General features: G+C 48.4%; 1 protein-coding gene across 1 annotated transcript in view; it reads left to right on the top strand.

Moving 5' to 3' along the window:
* PSMF1 (proteasome inhibitor subunit 1) overlaps positions 1–25797 on the top strand; it is a 52060-nt gene that overhangs the window by 5003 nt on the left and 21260 nt on the right. The window contains exons 2-7 of the mRNA XM_068109605.2: positions 820–961; positions 10945–11103; positions 12383–12465; positions 12645–12824; positions 13533–13583; positions 21189–21332. Of these exons, the coding sequence (XP_067965706.1) occupies positions 839–961; positions 10945–11103; positions 12383–12465; positions 12645–12824; positions 13533–13583; positions 21189–21332 (740 nt within the window). The 5' untranslated portion in view covers positions 820–838. The remainder of the gene's footprint in view (positions 1–819; positions 962–10944; positions 11104–12382; positions 12466–12644; positions 12825–13532; positions 13584–21188; positions 21333–25797) is intronic.

Here is a 25797-nt window from a genome sequence, read left to right as displayed (position 1 = left end):
TATGGCCGCCCTGCCACGCCCATTTTTAGGCGTGCAACGCCCAAATGCAATCCCAAACTAGTTTGTCTTAAAGATGCTGCATAACAAGTTTCATCAAATTTAATCAATATTTGTGACTTTTAGAGCGTAGACGAATTGTTTACAGACGACAGACGACAGACAGACAGACAGACGACAGACGGACGACGGACACTGGGTGTCGACAAAAACTCAGCTGGACATAGTCCAGTTGAGTTAATAAAAAAGGTGGCGAATATAGTGACCTATTCGCCACAAGTTATATACTTCTCTCCCCATCTTGTCGACCGCTCCCCTTTTTATATACTTTGTTTGCTTGTTTGTTTGATTTGTTTGTTTGATAAATGTTAGCTCTTTCACGAGCCTCGACTCTGTATACAAAAAAAAGAAAAAAAAGTTTAATGATCATTAATATCCTATTGGACACAGAGGGCTTAGATAATCCTTAAAATAATACAAGAACTAGAGCGGTACTCGGTAGAGCGCATACCTCCACCTGGCTGAACAGTTTGTTTTGTACCCCACTGATAGGCCGGATCTGGATTCGGACCTGAACCAAAATCTAGTCGGCTTGTTCTTGTCACCTAACCAACTCGTCCCCCAAGTTTAGTCATAACTCGTTCACAACTTTTTAAAATATCATGTTATTTATATATTAAGTACCAATACTGATAAATTTTGGTCTCTAAATATTTGCTGACGCTGTACTTGTAATCATCATCACTTGTCATTTTTCTTTGTTTCTCTTGATGCTCAATAATCCGATTTTTGGTGATTACTGCTGCATATTCCCATTTACAGCTGATTCTTGCTGGTTCATATGCCTGGCCTGGAGTTACTGTTGGCTGCGGCTCGGCCCGTCAGTCCTGCCGATGCTCTCGTGTGTTTCCTGCATTGGAGCCTCATCCAAGATGGCCTGCACTGTGTGGGGCTCGGTGAGCAGGTGTGTGCCGTGTATAGGAAGGGGTGGGGGTTCCAAGCTTTAATTTAGTAGTTTAATTTTCTAAAAACTTGAGAGAATCCACACATTTTGACAGAAAGGTAAATCCTTCACACAAACAAAAGCGGTAGCTCACTGCTGATTATACCTGGTGTTGGCCTAATCTAATGGTTAGGGTGGTGGGCTTGGGATCCTAAGGTCCTGAGTTCGAATCCCGTTGAATTTACACCAGGTGGGGTTGACTCAACCTGTCATCCTTCCAAGGTCGGCAAAATGAGTACCAGATTACTGGTTATAGAGAGGCATTGCATCAGCAGCAGACGCGCCCACAGAAAAATGATGCAACCAGCAGCCGGGTGGCTGCACACGAACCACCCACTGCTGATTGAACAAAATATATCGTCGTTTTATTTCGAACCGTAGTTTGGGCCTCAATAATTCTGAGGGTTTGTCTGTGGGTGTGATTGCACGTGCGTCTGACATTAAAGCGCGGCGTTACGCGCGCTGCTTGTGAGCAAGGAGGAAGCGGACAAGCGGTAACATATAAACGTCTTTATTGTAAGAGCTCACTGTAACACTGTACTCTCCGGGCTGGGCGCCCGGTGTATATCATGAGGCCACGCCTACCCCTGGTGCGTGGCCACCGCCCACGTGGTGCGCGGAATGATGTCACCACGCCAGTGGGCTTTTGTGTCCGCCACACGCGCCCCCCCAGAATTCCCGCGCACCTGGAGGGCCAGTTTGCGGGGCAGACGAATGACCCGGCCGAAGCGCCCCCTGGCGATCGGCGGCGTCCGGGGTGCAGGGATGCCAGGTGGGATGCCCCTGGCTGCTCCTGGGATGGGTGCAGGACCGGGGGGCGGCGTGGCGGCGGGGCTGGGCGGTGCCGGGGGTCCGCCCGCAGGAGGGCGGCCCCGACGTGGGGGTCGGGCCACTGGCGGTGGATGGTCCACATCGAGGTGGGCCGGCTTGAGGCGGTCTACCGAAACGCGGTCAGGAGTACCGCCGATGTCCAGGGTGAAGTGCTTCGCCCCGGTCTCCAGCACGCGGAAAGGCCCGTCGTACGGGGGCCGCAGTGGTGTCCGATGGGCATCATGGCGGACGAAGACGTACTCCGCCGTGCGAAGCTCCGGGGCGACGTGCGTCGGTGGGTGCCCGTGGCATGCCGTTGGCACCGGGGCGAACCTCTGGGCGGTCTCTTGCAGAGCGGAGCGCTGCTGTGCCGCGGACCATGGTGCCGTGGAGTCGGGGAGGAACTCGCCCGGCACCCGCAGCGGTTGCCCGAAGACCAACTCCGCCGCGGATGCGCGCAGGTCCTCCTTGGGCGCCGTCCGGAGGCCCAGCAGGACCCAGGGGAGCCTGTCGACCCAGCCGCCGTCGCGGAGGGTGGCCCGGAGCGCGGCCTTCAATGAGCGGTGAAATCGCTCACACAGGCCGTTAGCCTGGGGGTGGTAGGCCGTGGTTCGGTGCAGCCGGACCCCGAGCCCCTGCGCAACCGCCCCCCAGAGCTCCGAGGTGAACTGGGGGCCGCGGTCGGATGAGATGTCTGAGGGGGCGCCGAACCGGGCGACCCAGGTGGCGATGAAAGCCTGCGCGACATCGGCCGCCGTTGTCGACGCCAAGGGCACGGCCTCCGGCCACCGGGTGGTGCGGTCCACCATGGTGAGGACGTAGGTGAAACCCCGCGAGGGGGGCAGAGGTCCCACCAGGTCCACGTGGACGTGGTCAAACCGGCGTTCCGGCACCGTGAACGGGGCCAACGGGGCCAACGGGGCCTGGGTGTGCCGGTGCACCTTGGCGCGCTGGCACGCGAGGCACGTCCTGGCCCAGCCGCGGACGGCCTTCCGGAGGCCATGCCAGACGAACTTGTCGGCGATCAGCCTTTGGGAGGCCCTCGCGCCCGGGTGGGACAGGCCGTGGATGGCGTCAAACACCTGGCGCTGCCAGCCCGCGGGCACGATGGGGCGAGGACGCCCGAGGGAGACGTCGCACAAGAGGGCCGCGCCCGCGCCGTCGAACGGCACCTCGGTGACGCGGAGGCCCGTGACGGCGGTCCGCAAGGCCTGGACGTCGGGGTCAGCGGCCTGGTCCGCTGCCATCCGGGCATAGTCGATGCCGAGGTGGACTGCATGGGCGACGGCCCGGGAAAGGCAATCCGCCACCGGGTTGTCCTTCCCCGCGACGTGCTGGATGTCCGTCGTGTACTCGGACACGGCCGAGAGGTGACGCTGCTGCCGGGCCGACCACGGCTCGGTGACCTTGCCCATCGCGAAGATCAGCGGCTTGTGGTCGACGAAGGCAGTGAACGCACGGCCCTCGAGCAGATGGCGGAAGTGCCTGACCGCCAAGTGAAGTCCGAGCAACTCGCGGTCGAAGGTACTGTAACGGCGTTCGGGCGGGCGAAGCTGCCGGCTAAAGAACGCCAGCGGTTGCCAAGCTCCACGCACCCATTGCTCGTGCACCGCGCCCACCGCGTAGTCCGAGGCATCGGTGGTGAGGGCGATCGGTGCATCGGGCGCCGGGTGCGCGAGCATGGTGGCGTTAGCCAAGGCGAGCTTTGCGCCCGTGAACGCCGTGTCCATCTGCTCGGTCCAGGTAACGTCGCCTTTGCCCGGCTTACCTCGGAGAGCTTCGTGCAGGGGGCGCAGGAGCTGGGCGATACGGGGCAGGAACCGATGGTAAAAGTTCACCATGCCCAGGAACTCCTGCAGCCCTCTGATCGTGCGGGGGCGCGGAAACCCCTTCACCGCCTCCACCTTGGCCGGCAGGGGGTCGGCTCCGTGCCTGGTGACACGGTGCCCCAGAAAATCGATTGTGGCGGCGCCGAACCGGCACTTTGCGGGGTTCACAATCAGGCCATGCTGGCCCAGGCGTTCGAAGAGCGTGCGGAGGTGGCGTAGGTGCTCTTCGCGGGACGCGCTGGCGACGAGGATATCGTCCAGGTAGACATAGACAAAATCCAAGTCGCGCAGGACGCTGTCCATCAGTCGCTGGAACGCCTGAGCCGCATTCTTCAGACCGAAGGGCATGCGCAGGAACTCGAAGAGTCCGAATGACGTGATGACCGCCGTCTTCGGGACGTCCTCCGGCCTGACGGGGACCTGATGGTAGCCGCGTATGAGGTCCACCTTCGAGAAGAAGGACCTGCCCGCCAAACGGGCGGAAAAGTCCTGAATGTGGGGGACGGGGTAGCGGTCGGGAGTCGTGGCGTCATTGAGACGGCGATAGTCCCCGCACGGTCGTCATCCCCCGCCGGGCTTCGGCACGATGTGCAGCGGCGACGCCCAAGCGCTCTCTGAGCGCCGCACGATGCCGAGTCGCTCCAGGGTAGCGAACGCCGCTTTTGCCACCGCCAGCTTCGTCGGCTCGAGGCGGCGTGCCCGGGCGTAGACCGGTGGCCCGACGGTGGGGATGTGATGGGCCACCCCGTGCTTGACGGCCCCCGCCGAGAAGGTGGGCCGCGTGAGGGCCGGGAAGCCGGCGAGGAGGCGGGTGAATGCGTCCGCTGCCAGAAGCGTACAGACCAACGTGGCCGGAACCGAACCGTTCGGCAAGCCGCTTGGCAAGCCGCTCGTTGAGCTGGGCAACGCACAAGCGAGCGAGCTGAACGTCTCGGCCTGGACAAGACATCTGCGCTTGACGTCGACCAGGAGCCCATTAGCGCACAGGAAGTCCGCGCCAAGCAGTGCCATGGGCACGTCGGCGGTGACGAACGTCCATCGGAAAATCTGCCCTCCAAACCGCAGAGAGAGGCAGCGTTTTCCGTACGTACGGATGGGCGTCCCGTTCGCGGCAAGCAGCGCGGGGCCCCCACCCGCGGCGTGCTTGTCTGACGTGCCGGCGGGAATGACACTCACCTGCGCTCCTGTGTCGCACAGGTAACGGCGCCCGGAGAAGGTGTCCGTTATGAACAGCAGGCTGCTCGAACGGCCGGCGCTCATCGCCACTATTGAGCGCCGGCCCGGGCGTTTCCCGACCCGTTGAAGGAGCACGGCGAATGACACCGCCGAGCTTCGTGGCCGAACTTGGCGTGGAACCAGCACCAGGTGGTGGAGCTGGAGGAGCGCGGCTGGCTCCGCCAGGCCGGTGTAGTTGGCGGGTTTCCCCGCGGTGGCGGTTTTCGCCGCGGCGGTGGGCGGGGCGTGGCGGCGTTCACGAGGTGCGTATCAGCATGCTGCGTATGCTGTAGAAGCTGATGCTGTGGAACATGCTGCTGAACATCAGCCTCGAGGGCCGTGACGGCCACGCCGACGCTCGCCCGCGTGTCCGAAGCGGCGAAGTACCTGTCCGCCTCGGCCGCCAATGCTCGGGGTTCCGTTAGCTCGGTCCCGGCCAACGCGAGGCGGACCTGCGCTGGAAGTTGGCGCCGGAAAAGCGCCCGGAATAGCGAACCGGGGGCTTCGTCGCCCAACAGTGACAGCATATGGTCCATTCGGACCGACGGGCGCGTCTCACCGAGCTCGGGGAGATCCAGGAGGCGGTCGGCCCGTGCGTCGTCCGTGAGGCCGAACGTGGCTAGGAGTAGCCGCTTGAGTGCCTCGTACTTGTGGCCGTTCGGTGGGTGGCGAAGGACGGACACAACTCGAGCGGCCGTGCCGGGCCCGAGGGAGGCGACGACGTGGCAATAGCGCGTGTCATCGCCGGTGAGGCGCCGAAGCTGAAATTGGGCTTCGGCCTGGACGAACCAGACTTCGGCCTGAGCCTCCCAAAATTCCGGAAGTTTGACGAAGTCGGCCATGGCGATGGCGTCGCGTGTGGAAGGATCGCTCCGGCAGATCCAACGTCGAGGGTCACCAGTAAAGCGCGGCGTTACGCGCGCTGCTTGTGAGCAAGGAGGAAGCGGACAAGCGGTAACATATAAACGTCTTTATTGTAAGAGCTCACTGTAACACTGTACTCTCCGGGCTGGGCGCCCGGTGTATATCATGAGGCCACGCCTACCCCTGGTGCGTGGCCACCGCCCACTTGGTGCGCGGAATGATGTCACCACGCCAGTGGGCTTTTGTGTCCGCCACAACATTGTATTTGCATGTGCGTATTTTTCATTTCAGTCTTTTCGATATGCAATATGAAACACAAATCTTGATCGTTAATTCAGACTGGTAGCTGATGATGCATCTAGTAAAATAGGAAATTAAATCTGCTTCATTATTCACATGGATGGAGTCAACAGGATTTTGAATTCAAGGTAAGCTAACCACTGTGGGAAGGAAGAAGAAGCTGTCGTTTTGGCCGTTAACCCTTTATCAGAGCTCTAAGAACGACTCTACCCCTCATTAATAAGCCTAGTTCTTCATTTCACATTGATTTCCTAATAGTCAGGGCCCTTAGGGATATTTTGGTTCAAATTCTTCCAAAAGCATCAAATTTGGCGCAGATGTTGCCCATGCCGTACTCTTTCGATTTTTGACGGGCGCCAAGGGCGGTATGATCTGGGGACCATACCGGTCCATCCCGCCATGTCACCTGACCTATGACGTCATAATTAGGATATGCATCCAATCACATGGCGTACTATAAGTGGTCAAAGTTCAAAATGAATCGATCGAAAAATGAAGGCAGGGATCCATTTTTAAGGTTTTCATAAAATCCAATATGGCCGCCAGGTCACATGACCTACGACGTCATATTTATGACATGTATACAATCATGTATACATGAACCCGGATCATGATCGCACCAAAATTAAACACAAGGATATGGCATACAGTTCATAAAACATCAAAATCCGTACCTTTGTAATTAGACTGATGAACTGCATATGCCTGAAAATTAGGAAATAGACATGTACATATTTCCTCTAATTGTCAAAAATAAGGTCAGAGTTCGATTACCCAACCCAGAAACATAAAATGGTGAACCTCGCGTAAATCTTGACAAAAAACTCAAAAACCGACGTGTTTGACTCAAAAATGACCTTTAAGATGACCTTGAGGGTTGACCTTGACCTCGAATCATCAAAATAACATCATAATTGGATTCCTCGACCTCGAAAACCCCTGAAAAGTGGTATCACACATGATTCCAACCCTTTTGGTTATTTAACTGATTTTCCTCTAATCCGGGTGGCGGCCATTTAGTATTTCACCAATATGGGGCCGTCGGGGGGGGCGCCCGTCAAAAATCGAAAGAGTATGGCATGGGCAACATCTGGGCCAAATTTGGTGCTTTTGTAAGAATTTGAACCAAACGGCCCCAAAATATCCCTAAGGGCCCTGACTATAAGTTAATACAGTATTTTCACATATTATTTGTTTGTTCAGGGCGGGTTAGTATACTGCCTGGAGGGATTTGATTTAATGTGGATAAATGCAATCTCTGGTATTTCCTTATGTCAATGTTATTCCAGTGATGTTTCACAATTGGTGATTAATGTCTGACAATGTAAGTTAATATTTGGACACATCTAAGGTTGCGGACGCGCTATTATGAGAGGCTTTTTGTATACAAAGTCAAGACAAGTAACAGAACACAAGGAACAGCAGAAAATAGAGAGAGATTTGGACAAATGAGGAGTGTGAGGAGGATTGAGGGCTAGGAGAGGGGTGGATATTATGGATACAGAAACAAATTTTCAGGAAAGAAGAATTAGAAATTTGGAAGGAGGTAGGCTTGGGAGTGGGGGCGTTAGTAGGGGGGTTAACAGGGGTAGAAAAGAGCATGTTTTTGGATCGGAGTGATGTAGATGGCTGTCTTGAAGAGTAAGTAGGGAAGAATGAGATTGAAGAGAATGTTGAGAGGAGGTGAGCAGAGAGTCTGGATTTTGGGAGTTTCTTTTGAAGAGCATTGTTGGCTGACCTTATGCACCATGTAGAAACCCGAGGTAGACAAAGCACGGAACGAGCAGAGGGTGCAAGACCAGAAAGGTTAAAACAAACTTGGTCTTGGTTATGACAAACTTCCCTGCAAATGTCTGCTGCTCTTCTCCTGCTCCAATCGGTTCTTCTGATCATTTCCTTGTTAAAGTGGACATCTCTCTGGTTATTCTCAGAGAGCCTCCTCAGCGTCAACGAGTCTGGCTTTTCACTCAGGCAGACTGGCACGGTCTTCAAGCAGCCATCAATAATCCATCATCCATCATCCTGGACTGCTCTCCCATCTCTACTGCCTCTGACATCAATTCTTCCTTGGAATTCTTCCAAAGCAAACTGCTCTCTCTCATGCACAGATTTATCCCATCTCATCTTCAGTTGTCTTACCCTTCCTCCCGTCCATGGTACACTGAATCTTGTGGTGAGGCAGTTGCCCTGAAACAACTTGCCTTTGCCTCTTGGAAGGCAAATCCAACTGAAGGCAATCTCAGTTCCTTCCACCAAGCTCGGAACAAGTGTGTGTCTACCCTCAGGAGTGCCAGGAAACACTATCTCTCCACACTCAAGAATGAACTCTCAAACCTGTCTCCTTCCTCCAAATCCTGGTGGCTTCTGGTCAAATCCGTTTCTGGTTCCCCTTCCATCCCCTCCCTTACCTCAAATGGCTACACAGTTGACACCGCACGTGACAAAGCCGAATGCCTCAACTCTGTTTACCTCAAAATCTTGTGTCCCAAACCCATCTCTCTCTGTTCCCACCTTACCCAGTCGAACCCAACTGCTCCTGGACTCTGTGTCCTTTCCTCCTGACAAGGTGGAGAAGTTTTTGTCAAACCTCGACTGATTCTGCAACTGGACCAGACGGAATCAGCCCACGCGTCCTAAAATCCTGCTCTACCGCTCTATCTCAACCGCTCTCTCTGTTCTCTTCACCCTCTCTTTTGCTCAAGGTCATCTGCCATCATCTTGGAAATCAGCCAACATCACCGCTTTACACAAAAAAGGTGCAAAAACAGACCCTTGCAACTACAGACCAATCAGCCTGCTCCCAATTATCAGCAAAGTCACGGAATCCATCATTGCTTCGGATATGAAATCCTTCCTCTTCTCCAATGGCTTGATCTCCGATCATCAATTTGGATTCAGACCAGGTCATTCTACTCTGGACATGCTGCTTCTGCTGTCTCAACAATGGATGGAGGTCGTCAATGCCAAACAGGAAATCAGACTGTCTCCCTTGACATATCACGTGCCTTCGATACGGTCTGGCACCCAGCTCTGCTCACCAAACTCTCTTCCTGTGGTATCCATGGAAATCTCCATGCATGGCTTGCGGACTTCCTCTCTGGTCGTAGTCAACGTGTGGCCCTGAATGGATTTCTCTCATCTCCCCTTCCTGTTCAGGCTGGAGTTCGCCAAGGCAGTGTTCTGGGCCCTGTGCTTTTTCTGGTCTTCATCAATGATCTCTCCGACTCTCTGGAAAATCCTCCTTATCCCTTTGCTGATGAGTGATGACTCCACTCTCTGCCGCTCCATTCCTCATCCCTCAGATTGGCAGTCTGCAGCGTCCTCACTCTCTGCAGACCTGGACAAAATCACAGACTGGTCAAACAAGTGGAACATGTCTTTCAATCCTGACAAATCTCACACTCTTACGATGTCTCTCCGAAAAGACCGGCTGGACAACCCTCCCATCTACTTTCTCAACAATCCTCTCCAAGAAGTTCTGTCGCTCAAGCTTTTGGGTCTCACTATCTGCCATGGTCTTTCCTGGGAAAACCACATTTCTAAGCTGGCCTCCAAAGCCAGTCACCGACTGGGCATCCTCCCTCGTGCAAAGTCCTTCCTTGGCACACCCGAGCTCCTCACCACATACAAGGCTTTCATCCGCAGCTCAATGGAATACTGTTCTCCCCTCTGGGCCGGTGCTTCTGCCTCACACCTAGCTCGGCTTCACGCTGTTGAAACCAAAGCTTTCAGAATCATTGGAATCTCCTGCGATGAAGCTAACTCCGAGGGCCTTTCACTCACTCACCGCAGGCAGGTTGGTGGTCTTTCTGTCTTCTACCGACTCCTCTCCGGCCTTGCTCCCCCAGCTCTCAATGTGCTCTGTCCCCCATATATTCCTACAGGTCGCACAAGATCTGCCAGCAACCCTCTTATGGTTAAACTGCCACAATCAAGACTCTCTGCTCACCTTCACTCTTTCATTCCTCTTTTCTCCCACCTCTGGAACAAACTCCCCCACTCCCTTCAATCCCACTCCTCCCTCCAGGTCTTTAAAACAGCTGTTCACCACCATCTCTTATCTTCCCCCATCCAAAAAACCTTGATCTTTTCTACCCCTGCTAATTCACCCAAGATCCACTTTTTTGAAATTCCAACTTCTTTCCTGGAAGTCCTTGCAGTGTCCGTGTGTTTTATACACCTCCCACCTCCCCCCAAGCCCTCTCCCTCCCACATTTCTCTCGATGTCCCTGCTCTCAAATGTTGTGTTTGTGTCCTTCCCCCTCTCTCCCCATCTTGTCTACCGCTCCCCTTATTATTTGTTTTGTGTGATTAATGTTAGCTCTTTCACGAGCCTCGATCTTGTGTACAAAAAAAAAGAAAAAAAAAAGAAGGAGGCAGGAGAAGACAGAGAGACCACTGACCTGTCTGTGATGGTGAAGGGATAGGCCCATCGACTCGGTTTCAGCGCAGGAGATTCCAACGATCTTGAAGGCCTTGGTTTATACATTGTCAAGCTGAGCAAGATGTGAGGCAGGCGAGCCAGCCCAGAGGGAAGAGCAGTACTCAATCAAGCTGTGCATGAAGGCCTTGTAGGTGGATAGGAGCTCAGGTGTGCCAAGCAAAGAGTTGAAGATTTTCTTCAGATCCCTATTTCTCGTGTTCAGATTTCCTTGATGAGTTGTAGGTAATTGCCTTCATCTTGGGCTTTACACTTGTAACCCTCCATTTTGGAAATCTAGAGGCAAATCAAGTAGAACTTGGAACACAGAGCAAGCATTAAGTTTATGCACCCTTCATGACATGTCGCCCTGACATTGTTGACACTTTGGTGGTAAGGGACGAACACGCAATGTAGGTTCTGCTCTCCCGTAAGTGTGTGCAGACATCCATTTTGTATATTCCGATTTCTTGTGTGTTATTTGAATACATCGTGTATGCTCTCAGAGTGACAGCGCAACGGATGTCAAGAGTGAAAAGCTCCCAAGAGACTGGAATTCCAACAGCAGCGACGTCTACACGCTTCGATACAAGAGTCCCGATGAGCGCAAAGCTCTGCTCATGAAAATGTTGGTGGTTGATGGGAACGCAATTATAAATGTTCTCGTAAGTAGCTACTGAACTGTTGTTAGTTTTATTATTTTTATCACGTTCTGCGCAGAAGCATAAATGAACCTCCTCTCCAAATCTAGACATAGAAAACAAAGTATCTTCTCATGTTCGGTGTCATGTTGATTTTCAGTATTGAATTTTTTTTTGTTGTTAATGGGAATTTTCATGTATTTTATCGGAGTTTGTTTGTGCTGATTGTCCATTTTGAAAAAAAATAAAATGCGTTTACATAATTGAGGTTCATGGAAAAGTAAGAAAAGTTTTGGATAACATTTGGACATGAGTTTGTCAGTCCAAAGTCTCCATAAAAAACACGCATGAGGGTCACCGGGTACGTATAGGCATGCCAAAAGAAAACCATGTGTGGCCACGTGATTGATCCTTGAAACATATGGTTAAGGTTGGATGGAAAATCGCGTCCAATCACGTGCCACACTCCCCCAATTCCCTTACTCGGCAGAGGGAGGGATGGGCATCAATTTTGTATAATTGTGATGACCGAAGGAAATCGCTTATGGTGGTAAATCTTTCAAGGTTAGCAATAGTACCTTTTCCTTGCAGTGATGTTGTGGTTGTGTAAACATGGAAGTTGGATTTTTTTTTTTTATTCCTTGCATTTGCAGTTCCGATTGTTGAAATGGTGATCTTATGGGCACTGACTAATTCTAATTTGAGTAGGACCACTTGAAAGCTTGGCCTGTACGCTTTCCACCTCGAGTTATGTTTCCACTTCTACGGAGGTGATGTTTTCACCCTTGTCTGTCTGGCTGTCTGTGAGCCGGATATCTCAAAAAGTTATGGACGGATTCGGACGACACTTTGTGGACAGGTTGGGTGTCTGACAAGGACGAATCGATTCGATTTTGGTAAAGATCTGAATATGGAATCGGATACGAGAATTATTTAATTTTTAAGTGATTCTTCACCATTGAGAGATAGGACCAAAAACGATGATATTTCGAAAAGTTGTGGACGGATTATGACAAAACTTGGTGGACGAGTTAGGTCGGTGACAAAAACGAGCCGATTATGTTTTGGTTAAGGTTTGGATCCAGATCCGGCCTATCGGTGGGATACAAAACGTAAACTGTTCAGCCTGGCGGAGGTATGCGCTCCACCGAGTACCAGTCTAGTTCATCTAGTTATTCTAGTAAATAAAAGTATGACATTTTCAGAATTTATTTTCATGTTTTGGATATGCTAGAAAACTAAGCACTCAGAATTTATTTTGTTAATCAAGTTCTAAATAGTTTTATTCACTTATCTCCCGAAGGACATGAAGACTGAACAAGTCGTTGATGCTACAATCAAACTGGAAGATTACATCAGTGAAGGAGATTTTGAGGACACTGAGAAGTACTGCTGCATGTTTTGACATTTTATAGTGTACCGTTGTTTATTAGTTTGTATATTTGTGACTTTTATCGTGACTTTGAGAGTGAAGTGTTTCTTTCTTTAAAAAAAAAATACAATGACATTGATCTGATAAATGTGACCTCAATTTTATGTGGCTATCTTGATTTGATTTCACGTAGGACATTCAAGAATCAAACGGAGCTTCGCAGCTTGGTGCAGAAGAACTTGATGGTACCTTTGAATATGGAGGGAATGCAAAGGGATGGCGGCAAGTCAAAGGGGAGGTGTTCTGGGAGTGAACGCGATGTTGATCTAAGGGTTCCTCTGCAACATCCACGTGGCTCACAGCAGCCTGGCCTGTAAGTTAAATAGATTTATGTGATTCCACTCATTCTATTTTTGGAATATATAGCTACAGTCTCACCTCTAAACCATCTAGCCTGGGTTGGATTCCTGACCCAGCTATAAATTATCATCCCGGTGTTTCACAGGCAGCGTGATTCATCGATGCGTCCCTCGGAAGGACGTTAAACGGGGCGTCCCATCCGCCGGCATTAGTTGGTGGACGTTAAAGATCCATGGTGTCCTTCGCTAAGAGTAGGCGAGCTCGCTAAGAGTAGTAGGTGCCAGTGCACATGGCCAAATTCCAAATTCCTGCCCTGAATACTGCTGGGAAGGCAACAGCATAACCCTTGCCAAGAAACTGCTTCAGCAGCACCGATGCTCTGCAACAGAGTATGGTACATCGCACAGTAGGTGTAGCTGTGACTGAAGCAAAGTAGAAAGGGAATAAATATGTTTAAAACTACCCATCACTTTATATAAAAGACTGAACTTTAGGCACGTTTGAATGTATTGCTGTGGCTCTTCTGAAATGAGGAATGCCAAAATCATTATATGGCTGAACAAATCCAAGTTCTTTGTGTGCACATTAACAAATGTAAAGGTAATTTCCTCATATGGAGAATTATACAAAAAAACCCAATTCGTGAGTCAAGTTGTACCCAGAAAATGAGTAGATTGAAGATTAACCTTTCCTTTGTTCCCTTCTCCCCTTCCGTAACCAGGCCAGGTATTCCACCATTTGAAGTGGGAGGTGCAGATTTGGACCCGTTTGGGTAGGTTGTTCTGACATCCTGTACTTTTGTTGTTTCTATATAATTTATATGTACGTGGCAAGTTGTCCTTTTGACTTAACATTATTATACATACTATGCAGAGCTCTCCACAAAAAGGACCTGCACATTGCTGTGTGCGTGTGCACGCGCGCATATCTCTTGTCTCCTTCCCCTTGCCCCCTCAATTTCACTTGGAGCAGCATCTCTTGTCACCTTTATCGACAATAATGTTTCAGTCAAAGACAACAGACTTGCCATGACTGTCCATTACAAAGATGTAGATCCACACAGATACTTTCTATATTCATCCTCCCACTCCTCTCACATCAAACTTCAATTCCATATTCCCAATTTCTCACACTCCGACATATGTGCAGCGATGATTCTGACCTCAAATAAAAAAATCAAATGAGATCTGTAAGTTCTTCACTGTGCGTGCCTTTCCCACTTCCATTGAGGCCGGTGCATTGTAGCGGCACCAACAGCCAGATGGTGATCCCATTCGCATTGACATACCTTCACCATCAACCTTCACCTCAAAAAACTTCAATCTTTCACAGAATGATCTTGACACCAAGCTGTTTGAAAACAAATGTTTTGACCCGACAACAACTTTGAGAAATTCCCTCGATAAAGCACCATTATCCCCTGACCTGCCATCAGAAAAACATTTAATTGTTCATAAAGTTGCTGTAACACCTGCTCTTTCGTCAAGAAAACCACTTGATATCAGCACTGAAATGCAGTATCAAAGTCACGGACCACCGAGACTTCACCTCTGTGAATATCATCTCTGGAATGACGTGCACTCTCTGCAAGAACATTTAAATTGGGGAAACCGGGTGAAGATTGGGTGATCGCTAACATGAACACTCGCTCGATATACGAACCAACAACATAGATTTCTCCTGGCCTACAGTTTGCTCAACATTTCAATCTCCCCAGGCAATTACTCATGTATGGCACTCTCTGGTGGTTTTTTTTCTTCTTCTTCCAATCAATGTCTAAATGGTAAAGAACAAACCTCATCTTCAGGATTGGTATGGTAGCTCCCCACAAGAACAACAAAAATTGACATGAACAGCCTGTCTTTTATAATTATTCAATCTTTATCCTACTTTGTTTTTGTACACCACTCCTTTCCCATTCCATCTCCAGGATTGGCATGGTAGCTCCTCACAAGAACAACAAAAATTGACATGAACAGCATGTCTTTTATAACTTTTCATTCTTTATCCTACTTTGTTTTTGTACACCACTCCTTTCCCATTCCATCTCCAGGATTGGCATGGTGGCTCCTCACAAGAACAACAAAAATTGACATGAACAGCATGTCTTTTATAACTTTTCATTCTTTATCCTACTTTGTTTTTGTACACCACTCCTTTCCCATTCCATCTCCAGGATTGGCATGGTGGCTCCTCACAAGAACAACAAAAATTGACATGAACAGCATGTCTTTTATAACTTTTCATTCTTTATCCTACTTTGTTTTTGTACACCACTCCTTTCCCATTCCATCTCCACGATTGGCATGGTGGCTCCTCACAAGAACAACAAAAATTGACATGAACAACATGTCTTTTATAACTTTTCATTCTTTATCGTACTTTGTTTTTGTACACCACTCCTTTCCCATTCCATCTCCAGGATTGGCATGGTGGCTCCTCACAAGAACAACAAAAATTGACATGAACAACATGTCTTTTATAACTTTTCATTCTTTATCCTACTTTGTTCTTGTACACCACTCCTTTCCTATTCCATCTCCAGGCACTGCATGACGTCATCACCGGGCACCGAAGGGGGCCCGGCGATGACACGTGCTGAAAGGGAGTACTTGGTTTTCACTCCGGTTGTTTGTTTTCTTGTTTGTTTGTTACTTTACTTTCCCGGTTTTTCTTGTTTTTACTTACTTTCCCGGTGTGTACCCCAGTTTAGAATAGGTACACCGTATCCCTGCGTGTGTCGTAAGAGGCGACTAAAAGGGTTGGTGTCAGGAAGGGCATCCAGCCAGAAAAACATTGCCTCAAAAAGAGAACCATGACAATTACAACTACATATGGGCAGGGTACAGCCCGAAGTACCCGGTGGGGGACCTCACTCCCTCTCGTCAAAACTCAAGGTGGGGAACCCGATCGAAGCAAGGGTGGAAATCACCATTTATGACGACGAAACGTCTGATGCCCGAAGTGGAGATCGCTTTCTGAGGTTTGGGACATGGAATGTAGGGACAATGACAGGGAGATCAGGAGAAGTGGTGGAAGTATTGGTCAGAAGATGAGTGGACATATATTGTGTGCAAGAGACGAGATGGAAGGGAAGTGGTGTGAGAATGGTGAAGGGTAGGCAGGGACAGAAATACAAGTTTGTGTGGCAAGGGTGCCCGGAAGGCGTGAATGGTGTTGGTGTCCTGTTTTCTGAGGAGTTTGTAGACAGTGTGGTGAGTGTGACTAGAGTGAGTGATAGGTTGATGATGGTGAAAATGATGATTGGAAAGCTCTTGGTGAACGTCATCTCGGGATATGCTCCGCAGGTTGGTCGGAGCGATGAAGAGAAGGACAAGTTCTGGTGTGCAATAGAGAAGCTGATGGAAAACGTGAAAGATGAGGAAGTTGTTGTGGTACGAGGAGACCTAAATGGACATGTGGGAAGGAGTATGGATGGTTTTGAGGGAGTTCATGGGGGTTACGGATATGATGAGAAATGGAGAAGGCGAAAGGATTTTGGAGTTTGCTGATGGAGCTGATTTGTAGATTTGTAATACTCAGTTCCAGAAAGAGGATAATAAGCTTGTTACATACACGTCAAGTGGGTCGACGACAACCATTGACTACCTGATGGTGCGTAGGCGAGATAGGGGGCACCTCCGGGACACCAAGGTGATCCCGGGGGAGGAGGCTGTTTCACAGCACCATTTGGTTGTCTGCGACATAAGGGTGAAAGGTGCGAGGAGAGCTCGGCGGGTGAAGTACCAATCGAGAATGAAGGTGTGCCTGTGGAGGTTGAAAGAGGTGACAGTAAGAAACCACCTTTAGAACCACCTTTAGAGGCCATTTTTCCCTGCAGAGCAGGGGTTGGCCTTTTTCGGGCACCATGGTCCCCTTTTTGAAGCAATGTTTTACGGCCGGATGCCCTTCCTGCCACCAACCCTGTTAGTCGACTCTTGCGACACACAGGGAATTACCAGTGAACTGGTACTCAATTTGCCGACTTCGGAAGGATGACAGGCTGAGTCAATCCACCTGGCGTTAATTCAGCGATCGACCGGGATTTGAACCCAGGATCCTAGGATCCCAAGCCGGCACCCTAACCATTAAGCGAACACCAGGCTCCTGAAACCTGAACCTGAACAACACCTGAAAGAGGTGACAGTCAGGGAGACATTAAAAGAGGCTGAGTAGGGTAGAGGATGATGTGGTTGAGCTTGAAAGTGGTTGGATGTCAATGAAAGATAGTCTGTTGGGAGCCGTTGGTGAGGTATGTGGATGGACAAAAGGACCACCGAGGAACTCGGAAACATGGTGGTGGGATGATGAAGTTGGAAAGAGGATTGACGAGAAGAGGAAGAAGTTCAAGGAGTGGCAGAAGGCGAAGGGTACGGGGGCAGAAAAAGCAGAGCATGAAAGTTATAAGGCAGCCAAGAAGGCTGCAAAGAAAGAGGTAGCAAAGGCACAGGAGGCATGCAGGAAAATGTTTGGAGAACGCTTGGATTCGGAAGAGGGTCAGAGAGCGGTATTCAGGATTGCAAAGCAGATAGCGAAAGAGAGGTGTGATGTGATGGGGGTGAGTTGCTTTAAGGATGAAGAGGGACAAATCGTTGTGGACCCAGATGGAATTAAAGGAAGATGGAAGAGATGTATGGAAATGCTGATGAATGCAGAGAATGAATGGGATGGCAACATAGAGAGTAACCCAGTTTTAGGACCGGCAGAGAAGATAACTGAGAAGGAAGTTGAGGAAGCGATAAAAGCAATGAAGAGTAGAAAAGCGGGAGGGCGACGGGAGTTGTGGGAGATATGTTGAAGGCGGCAGGAAGTTGGGGTGTGAAGAGAATGACAGAGATCTGTAATCTGGTGGTGAAAGAAGGCCGCATTCCAGTGGATTGTGAACGGAGTACCCTCGTCCCTCTATACAAGGGGAAAGGTGACCCTCTGGACTGTGGCTCGTATCGAGCGATAAAGTTATTGGAGCATGAAATGCCATCTGAATCACCATCTGAAATGAAGGTATTGGAAAGGGTGTTGGAGACGAGGATAAGGAAGAAAGTGAAGATCGACGAAATGCAGTTTGGATTTATGCCAGGAAGAGGAACGACAGACGCGCTTTTTATTGAAAGGCAGTTGCAGGAGAAATACATGGAGAAGAGGAAGAAGTTGTTTCTTGGGTTTGTTGACCTGGAGAAAGCATTCGATAGGATTCCACGCAAAGTAGTGACATGGGCATTGAGGAAGTTAGGAGTGGAGGAATGGTTGATCAGAGTAGTGAAGGCAATGTACAAAAGAGCGCGCACAGCTGTAAGGACGAAGGACGGGAACAGTGGTGAGTTTGAGGTGAAGGTGGGAGTGCATCAGGGGTCGGGACTAAGTCAACTACTATTTGTAGCTGTGATGGAGGTGCTGGCTCAGAACGTAAAGGAGGGTTTAGCCTGGGAGTTGTTGTATGCAGATGATCTGGTGTTGATTGCGGAAAGTATTGATGGACTGAAGGAAAAGATGAACAAGTGGAAGGAATGTATGGAGACAAAAGGTCTGAAGGTGAATATCGGAAAGACGAAGGTGATGGCAAGTGGTAAAGCTTGTGGTGAGGTGGAAAGAACTGGGAAGTGGCCGTGTGCTGTGTGCAGGAAGGGTGTCGGAGTGAACTCCATTCAATGTACAATGTGCGCTGAGTGGGTTCATTAAAAATGTAGTGGTCTGAGAGGGTCATTAACCAGTGTGGTAGCTACATTGAATTGTAAGGTGTGCACAGAGGGAGCTGCACATGGAGGAAATGTTGAGTTGGATCTTGGAGACGGCGTGAAGCTGGAAGGTGTGAAAACATTTTGCTACCTCGGAGACATGCTGAATGGAGGTGTATCAGACTTGGCAACGGTTGCTCGAGTGAGATGTGCATGGAAGAAGTTTCGGGAACTGAGTGGCATGCTGATGAGGAGGAGAGTGTCGTTGATGCTGAAGGGAAAGGTGTATGCTGCATGTATGAGAAGTGTTATGATTTATGGGAGCGAGACATGGGTAATGAACGTAAAGCAGCAACAAAGGCTCGAAAGGGTGGAAATGCGAATCGTTCTGTGGATGTGTGGAGTATCGTTGAGAGAGAGGAAGATGAATGATGAAACAAATGATGAATTGCGAAAGGTGATGGGAATAGAGCCTGTGATTGATGCTGTGAAGAGAAACAGGTTGAGATGGTTTGGTCATGTGTTGAGGAAGGATGAAAGTGACTGGTTGAGAAGAGTGATGGAAATGAATGTAGAAGGAAGTAGAGGACGGGGAAGACCGAGAAAGACTTGGCTAAAGGTGGTGGAAGAAGAAATGCGGGCAAGGGGGTTAACAAGGGGAGATGCAGAAAATAGGGCAAAATGGAGAAGATTGTCATGGGGACCGCAAGGCTAACCCCCGCTCTAGCAGGGAAAATGGCCTTAAAATGCATGTTGTTGTGTTGTTGTTGTTTTATTTGTTACTTGCAAAATCGAAGAGTTTTCAAGTATATTGATTGGTCTTGTGCGTTATTCTGTCTGTTTGTCTGTATGTCAGTCGCCTACAGGTCACAATTTTCAACTGATCTTCACGAAACTTCACCAAGTTGTTGAGGTCGTCACAATTGAGAAGCCTATTGATTTTGACGTCAAAGGTCAAAGGTCATCTGGAGTGCCAATTTCTAAAATCGCCATTTTTAATCCGATTGACTTGAAAATTGAACAGCATTTGTATATTGAATCACTAAATTGGGAAACCATCTATTTTTGAGGTCAAAAGGTCAAAGGTCAACTCTAGGTCAAACTTCTAAAATCATCAATTTTCATTTAAAATCATCACTTTTCATCCTATTGACCTGAGCTTTGATCAAGTTTGTCAATTTTGATCTTGATGAAATGGACAATTTGCTGGATCAAGTGCAACCTTTTTTGGGGGTGGGGGGGGGGGGGGCGGAGGTTATGTCTCTGGCAAAAACAGTGTTTTTATTTTTTGATCAATTAATTAATTAGTCAATTAATTATTATTATCGATTAATTAACAACAGCAACAGGCATTTTAAGGCCATTTTCCCTGCGAGAGCGGGGGTTAGCCTTGCGGGCCCCATGACAATCTTCTCCATTTACCCTATTTTCTGCATCTCCCCTTGTTATAACCCCCTTGCCCGCATTTCTTCTTGCACCTTATCGATTTTCATCTTATCGATTTATCGATATCGATCTTACATTTCATCTTATCGATTTAATTAAGTACTTATTTATTTCCTTTTCGTCTGTGTGATATCTCGGACACCATTTGAGCTGGGAAGCTGATATTTGGACATGACAATGACCAAGTTATTTGGCTGTAAAGGGTATTTTTGATTTACTCATTCATCAATTAATCAATTAATTATTTCGTTATTCGATTAATGACTTGATTCATATTTTTAAAGTTACAGATTCGGATGAAACGGTGGTGGTTTCGCTGTTCTATTAGCCAATTGATTATTTATTTATTTTCATTATTAATAACTTATTTATTTTCTTTCTCATCTGGGCAAAATCTCAGGCACCTTTTGTGCCCACAAGCTGATATTCGGACATGGCAGTGACCAAGTGATGTGGCTATAAAGGATATTTTGATTTATTGACTAATCAATTAATTTGTTATTTATTGATTAATCAATTAATTATTTTTTCCCCCGATTAAAGACATATTTATTTAATTTTTAAAAAGATCCAGCTTTGGATGAAACACTGGTGGTTGAGGTATGCTATTAGCCAATTTATTAAGAAATTATTTTATGAATATTATTTATTGATTTTAATTATGCAATTAATCAACCAATTATTGTACACCTGTCCCTCCCAATGCACTCTCGATAAGCTGCACTGCGGTATTGCCAGGTGTCGAAGGCGCCCCGGCAATGCCGCGCTAGAGGATGTTATTTATTTATTTGGCATGGGGGCGGTGTACTTTGAATGTATCTGTACTTGTTCCCCTTTTATTTCATTTTAGCTATCTCACCTCTCCTCATTTTCCTCTTCAGTTTATTTTACACTTTTACTTCTCTCAGCTGTCCTCTCCCACCCAATGCGCACCCTGATCTCCGGCATAACTCCAACACACGCACCTCTGACGAGCTCCCACCCTATATAAACCTTGTGTCTCCCTCTTTTGCGCCGATGGGTTAACACTTACGATGGGTTATGAAGTGTCAGCTTATTGGTTCCCACAGTGGCATGCATATTTCAAACAATGTTTGGTTGATTCCTATCCATTATTCTACATGTGTGAGAATGCAGTATGACACAAGCCATCACGATTAAGACCCTTTCCTATTTATATCCGTCCTTCGTGATGCACACAAAGCGGTGTACATTATCATGGTGATATAATACCTTGTATAAACAGTTTTTTTGTGTAGGTTTGGCCGTGGAGGAATGCTCGTAGATCCCTTCCGTTCAGGACGTCCCTACCGTGGCCCTGGGCCGAACACTGGTCTACCACCAGGCGCTGTACCTCCAGGCGCCAGGTTCGACCCAACCAGGCCTTTTGGACCTTTCTCTGGGTAAGAACAATCCATTAATTGGAGATTGATAATGGTTTTGGATTTATTATTGGACAATTAATCATGATCTCCAACATGAAAGCACAGTGTGATTAAAAAAAGAAAACATTTAGGTGGTTTTTTTCATTGTTGTTTCCATTTGCAGCTGTCTATGAATGCACATGGTTACCCACATGTCTCATTACTCCCATGTATTTTTTTACACAAGCTTATTGTGTTTGTGTGCACATGCTTGTAGATTGTTATGGGTCCGGGGGGTCACGAGGGGCGTAATCTTTGTGGCTGATAACCTTGAAGCCGATGAGCCACAGATAGGTTGATTGCTCGAAGTTTTCACATGGCACGTGTTTTGGAGCCTTGATGGTAAGCGTTTCCATCTACGCTGCTGCTGATGACTCACCAATAAATGATGAAACCAGTCCAGCAGCTGAGGGAGGGTGTAGCATTGGGTTTCTCTTGTGTGTGCTATGTGTCAATGCCGTTACAGCTGTGGAGGGACTCTGGGAAGAGTTTGAAACAGCAAAGGGCTTACCTTGTGTAGCCTTTCATGGTTGCAGTTGGTCAGATTTTGTCGGCTGGAAGAGCATAAGAGGGGTCAATTCATCTATCTATAATTCCAGTAATCTCTGTGTGTGTGTCTGTGTGTGTGTCTGTGTGTATGTCTGTGTGTATGCGACCGCTGTTTCTCGACAACTACCGGTCCAATATACTTGAAACTTGCCAGGTATATTGCTGGGGACCCGAGGATGTGCCTTTTCAAGGTTTTAAATTAATCGGACAAGTAGTTACCGAGCTATGGCGATTTCTTTACCAAACTCCGCAAGCCGTTCGCTTTGGACCAAACCATTTCATGTAAATAGAGGGGGGGGATTGTCACCGTACTCGCAAGCCGTTCGCTTTGGACCAAACCATTTCATGTAAATAGAGGGGGGGGATTGTCACCGTACTCGCAAGCCGTTCGCTTTGGACCAAACCATTTCATGTAAATAGAGGGGGGGGATTGTCACCGTACTCGCAAGCCGTTCGCTTTGGCTTTGCGAATGGACCAAACCATTTCATGTAAATAGAGGGGGGGGATATAATTTTGTACGGGCATGCCCTAGTTTATGTAATCCTAGCTACCTGGGGTAATTGATTAGGTGAGAGCTGATTGGTTATTTCCTCCATTCACATGTTAGAGACGTGAGTGGGTCTTTGTTTTTTTCATATATATATATATATATATATATATATATATATATATATATATATATATTGTTATGGATCCGGGGGACGGCACTCCCGTTAGCAAGTGTGTGGGGGGGGGGGGGGGGGTAATCACCTTGTCTTGTTAAGCTGGCCGTCCGACCGGTCCTGGGGTATGACGTCACGCCCGGTCAGCGCTGAATAGGGTAGTAGGCCAATTCTTCCGATGATCTAAGTACCAGCGCCTTCCGGTACGCGAGGAAATACTCCCGCCCGGGCCGCAGCGTAATAGATGCATTGCGCCGAGCGAAGCGAGCTGCGACACGGGCCGTTAACAAGGGACTAAACCCGATTATAAGCGGTTCTGCCGAAATCGCGCCATCGGTACTCAATAGGGAAAACACGAAGACGATCGGACGAGAAAGAAACCAAAGTAAGAGGAGGAACAGGTATTTATTAATTACTATACAAAACCAAAGAAAGAGAAGGAACGAAAGCAATATACAGAAGAAGAAGAAGACACAGCGCAAATCCTTAAACAGTCTTACTTAAGGGTGTAGTACTGGTGAAAAATTGAGAAAACTACATAGGTACCTTTGAGAGGCCTTTACACAAAAACAAAGTCAAGTTAATATCTAATTTTCAGTTTTTCTTGAAAGATATAATCTTGGCTTTAACTCAGACCAGTTTCAACGCTTCTTTGTCATATTACATGCATATAATTTGCATAAATTAGACCGTCAATAAAAAACAAGGAAAAACAAAGAACACATTTCTACTTCTATCTTCTATGTCACCTGTCATTCTTTTCACACAAAACTTGGTACATGTATTATACATGTCTTACTCTACTACCTGATGAGAGGATTTTGTGAAATTATGTCAAATGTTCACTAATTAGCTAATTATGCCAATTACCAGATAAAACTTGGTTGTCCTTCAATAAATCCACAATGGCTACTCCTATAAACAAAAGCCTTCATCATTTTAAAGGAAGTGATATTCTGAATATCCTGTCCAAATTTCAGCCCAAAAGAATGATGCAAATTAAAGTTATAACAAATTTCATGCAAAATATTATATTTCTTGTAAATTGCATGTAAAGATAACATTAGATATTTTAAAGGAAATACTGAATGTGTTTATACAATACGTATGAATCTAAACCGTAAAAACATAGTTTTTTTTAAAAAGAGGCATATTGGAAAGTTCACCAGTACTACACCCTTAAACCCACAGGACAATACAGACAGACTCACACGAATAGGGAATTGCAGGCAGGAATGGCTGGAGGAGATGGTTCAGGTATGGCGTCCAGGTAGCTCATTCTCCAGTCCCCAACTCGCACCGCGAAGCAGATGAACCACACGGCAGGAGCTCTCCGCATGTCGTTTGGCGTGTGCGGGACTATCACAGGGCAACGGTAGGCTGGCTTTGGCGGTTACCCTCGCGGCTCAGCCGCGTACGTAATAAGCGAACAGTTCAATTCCCGCGAACAATGCGCTCTTCAGTCGCTCAATGCGTTCTCTCAACACCATTCGCTCGCGATGCGTGACCCCCTTCTCATCTTCAAGTGAACTCGCCGAGTGCCTCTTCCTTCTTATCTGATCGCCTCTCCTCACTCATCTGCATAAGCAGTCCCTCGCAGTCCCTTTTATTGGCCTTGGCCGTATCAAGCCGCCGGCCCCGCTGACACGCCTACCGGTGGGCTCACCTCAGCGATGGTTGGTTGGCAAGGGCTCTCTGACTCTACCTTTGATGGCGAGGTTGTGCCACGCCCGTGATCCGGTGGCTCCTCCCCCCTTCTTCTCCGATCTTGGCCTCGTGTGCAATGGAGTTTTGGGGCGTGGTGATGCCAACGAAACAGCCCAATGCAACGGCGGCGATTGCCGCAGAAAACAGCCCAATGCAACGGTGACGAACGCCGCCGAAAACAGCCCAATGCAACGGCGATGAACGCCGCCTTACTGGCACTTTGAAGAGAGGTTTGGGGCACTGAAAGGGACCTATCTTATTTGATTGATGCAACATAGAGTCAACTATTGGAAACACAGCCTTACCTGGAACACATAATAATGACATAACTATAGAGAGGTCCTAAGGTGTCCTACGTGTTGTACATGGACGAACTAAGGTGCAATCTTTAATTAACAGCCAATTAAGGGGACATGTACACAGGGGTCATTTATAAGGGAATTTACTACAAAATTTACATGTGAAGGTTCTAAAAACAGTAACACAGCACCCTCATTCCTCACGGTACGTCCCGGGCCGAAAATAACTTTAACTTAATGTGACACTCAGGTGTAATCCCCTCTACTATTAACCTTACCCTGAGTGCGACAATTTTAAACACAATTAAGTATGTCCCCCTGCCACGTTGCATCCTGCCTAACAGATTCGCACCCACAATTAACCGAATTGCGGAATTATTCTCAAACTACACATTTACGGTGGGGAGCATTAATTACAAGTGACATTATTTTGACTATTTACAAAACGGCAAACCCAGGACCTGTCATTTCTGGGAAACAAAAAGAATCCTGCGGGAGGGAGGAAAAGCATGCACTGCACCGATACACCACCTCCACATGCCCGGGGATGCAGAATTGATATTGCAATGCATCCCCAAGCATGCAAGCACCAATAAGCACCATCAAGCACCATCCAGTGCTACATTGCACACACACAATAAAAAAACAAACTGATGGTCTTGTTTTTCTTGCTGCTCCCTCTGCTGGCCGATGTCTCTTCCTGGTGTTGTCCTTTCTTTTGGCTTGCTGCCTATTTGCAATATAATAAAAAGGCGCAAAACGCGTCCATTTTTATTTGGGGCCCACAGGGGCGAACTATGGGTGGTCCACCTGTAGGGCAAAAGGGGCCACCTCACCGTGGTCCACAAGCAACTTTCCTGGGCCATCGTGGCCGGTCCCAGCAGAGGGGCCAGGCCCCAACACGTGGGGTCCATCAGTGGTGCTCGGCCACAGTACCGTGGTCCATATGGGTGTGGTGCTTAGCCACAAACGTGTGGTCCATAAGGTGGTGCATCGATCCAGGCAGCTGGCAGCGGCGGCTCGGGCACACAGATGCGGCTCCCGCACGCTCTCCCTCAGTGCCCAGAGAGCACGTTGCATGGGTGGGGAGGAAGTCAAAGCAGAGTCAGCGATGGGTAAGGGTGCAAGGGTACACATCAATAAAGGCAATGCAAAGTGAGGTGCGCCTGGAGAGCGAGCGAAAAAAGCTCGTCCCTAACGTACGCCACCTCCCCCCCCCCCCCCCC

The sequence above is a fragment of the Myxine glutinosa genome, chromosome 3, assembly GCF_964187855.1.
Source record: "Myxine glutinosa chromosome 3, kmMyxGlut1.1, whole genome shotgun sequence".
Classification (NCBI taxonomy): domain Eukaryota; kingdom Metazoa; phylum Chordata; class Myxini; order Myxiniformes; family Myxinidae; genus Myxine; species Myxine glutinosa.
The sequence above is the reverse complement of the archived record's forward strand: the minus strand, read 5'-3'. Positions and strand labels throughout refer to the sequence as shown.